At 47.4% G+C, this 1,948-nt stretch overlaps 1 protein-coding gene across 1 annotated transcript; it reads right to left on the minus strand.

Annotated features, from left to right (window-relative positions):
- Positions 1 to 1,258: 1,258 nt before the first annotated feature.
- Positions 1,259 to 1,721, minus strand: LOC100077589 (7,8-dihydro-8-oxoguanine triphosphatase-like). The gene is given in 2 exon segments (XM_039913602.1): positions 1,259 to 1,565; positions 1,567 to 1,721. Coding segments are annotated over 2 exon segments (462 nt in total).
- Between the last annotated feature and the right edge of the window lie 227 nt (positions 1,722 to 1,948).

Here is a 1,948-nt window from a genome sequence, read left to right on the forward strand (position 1 = left end):
CTGGAAGATAGTAATTTTTTAACAAGCAACATTAAGAGAAACAACAACAACCAAAAAAACAGAAGGGAAAGTAGCACCGAGAGATGTTGCCTCTTCTCTCTGTCGCTCTTGCTCCCATATCTCTTTCTTCTAGTTGCTCCTCTCCCTCTACTGGGTATGTCCAACTCTTTCTGCCTCTCCCTTTTTTTTTTCTTTCCCTGCAGAAACTTGGGCTATGGAGCCTTACTGTGGAAGCCCGGGGTGATTAGTGGGAAGGGAGGGCATTGAAGAGGAAGGGGAGAATTCCCACTTTCTGAAGGAAAAAAGATATATATTGTTGCTTTATGGCTAAGCCATTTTCCCTGTTCATCCTCCCTCAGTTGTTGTTGTCTCAGCTAGGAAGTTGTTAATTGGAAAGAGAAAAAGTGATCAAGCAGCACTTTGGTTAAGCCACTGGAAGTGCCAGGGAAGATAACCAGATTTATTCTGTAATCACATTACACTCAAGCTTTCGATGTTGATGGGTTTGACACCATGGAGAGTGGATGATGTGTCAAGATGGTGGACTGGGCAAGTAGGAAATAGGGATCATCCCTCCTTTTCTTGTTTTTAATGGTAGTTGTTAAGAGCTTACTATGTGCCAGGCACTGCAGCGTGGCTCAGTGGAAAGAGCACGGGCTTTGGAGTCAGAGGTCATGAGTTCAAATCCCGCCTCTGCCACTCGTCAGCTGTGTGACTGTGGGCGAGTCACTTCACTTCTCTGTGCCTCAGTTACCTCATCTGTAAAATGGGGATTAAGACTGTGAGCCCCACGTGGGACATCCTGATTCCCCTGTGTCTACCCCAGCGCTTAGAACAGTGCTCGGCACATAGTAAGCGCTTAACAAATACCAACATTATTATTATTATAGATATAAGTCAGTGAGGTTGGACACAGCACCTGTCCCACATGGGGCTCACAGTCTTAATCCCCATTTTATTCATTCATTCATTCAATAGTATTTATTGAGCGCTTACTATGTGCAGAGCACTGTACTAAGCGCTTGGAATGTACAGATCGGTGACAGATAGAGACAGTCCCTGCCCTTTGACGGGCTTACGGTCTAATCGGGGGAGACGGACAGACAAGAACAATAGCAAAATTATGTCTGAAGAGCTAAAAGAGTCATTGGCTAAAATAGGCACAACTGGGCCAGCAGTCTGAAATGCTTACTAGCCTGTTCCCTCAGCTAGGGGTTGGGTGAGTCCAGTGGTAAAAGGGAAAGGGGTTTAACTTCCCTTAGACCGTTTCCACTTCATTCAGGGTGTATTCCAGGATGACATCCTGCCCTTGAAACTTAAAGTATCCCCGGAACTTCTTCTTTTGGAGCAGTAGCGGAAACCAGTAGATGCCATCTGGCCACATTTCGTTGACGGGCACCTGATCCAGTTTGAACCACTGAGGACGCATTTCGTCACTCTCAGTTGGATTTCCACGGAAACTATCTGTGCGGAAGACACGGACATCCATTAGCTCAGAGTTGCCAAGGAATTCAAATGTGATGTGACCTATCTTCTGTAAGGTGTCCACTGTCAGCCCACTCTCTCTCCCTCTTGGCTCCTTCCTCGATGGTCTCCCCGTCTTGCACCTCTCCCCCGAAGCCATTCCATCGTCCAGCTCCGAAGCCACGTTTTTGATATCCGAGGAGAACTCCCTGTCGTTTCACAACCGGGACCAAGGTGAAGAGCCTGGATGAGAACATCCTCCTTCTCCTCCCCCCCCTCCGCCGCCGCTGAGGGAACTGAGGTCCAGAGAAGTGAAGTGACTTGCCCAAGGTCACTGTCACCCATCACTCAGGGATGGGTTCATTCGGGAATTGGCATGGCGAGAGAGAGAGACAGAGAGAGACCGGGGACAGAAAGCCTGAATTTTATACAAAATTTATTCCACGGGACGAATCGAATTATTTGATTATTTTAGACGCAGCCA

This window comes from Ornithorhynchus anatinus, chromosome 11 (assembly GCF_004115215.2).
Source record: "Ornithorhynchus anatinus isolate Pmale09 chromosome 11, mOrnAna1.pri.v4, whole genome shotgun sequence".
Lineage (NCBI taxonomy): Eukaryota > Metazoa > Chordata > Mammalia > Monotremata > Ornithorhynchidae > Ornithorhynchus > Ornithorhynchus anatinus.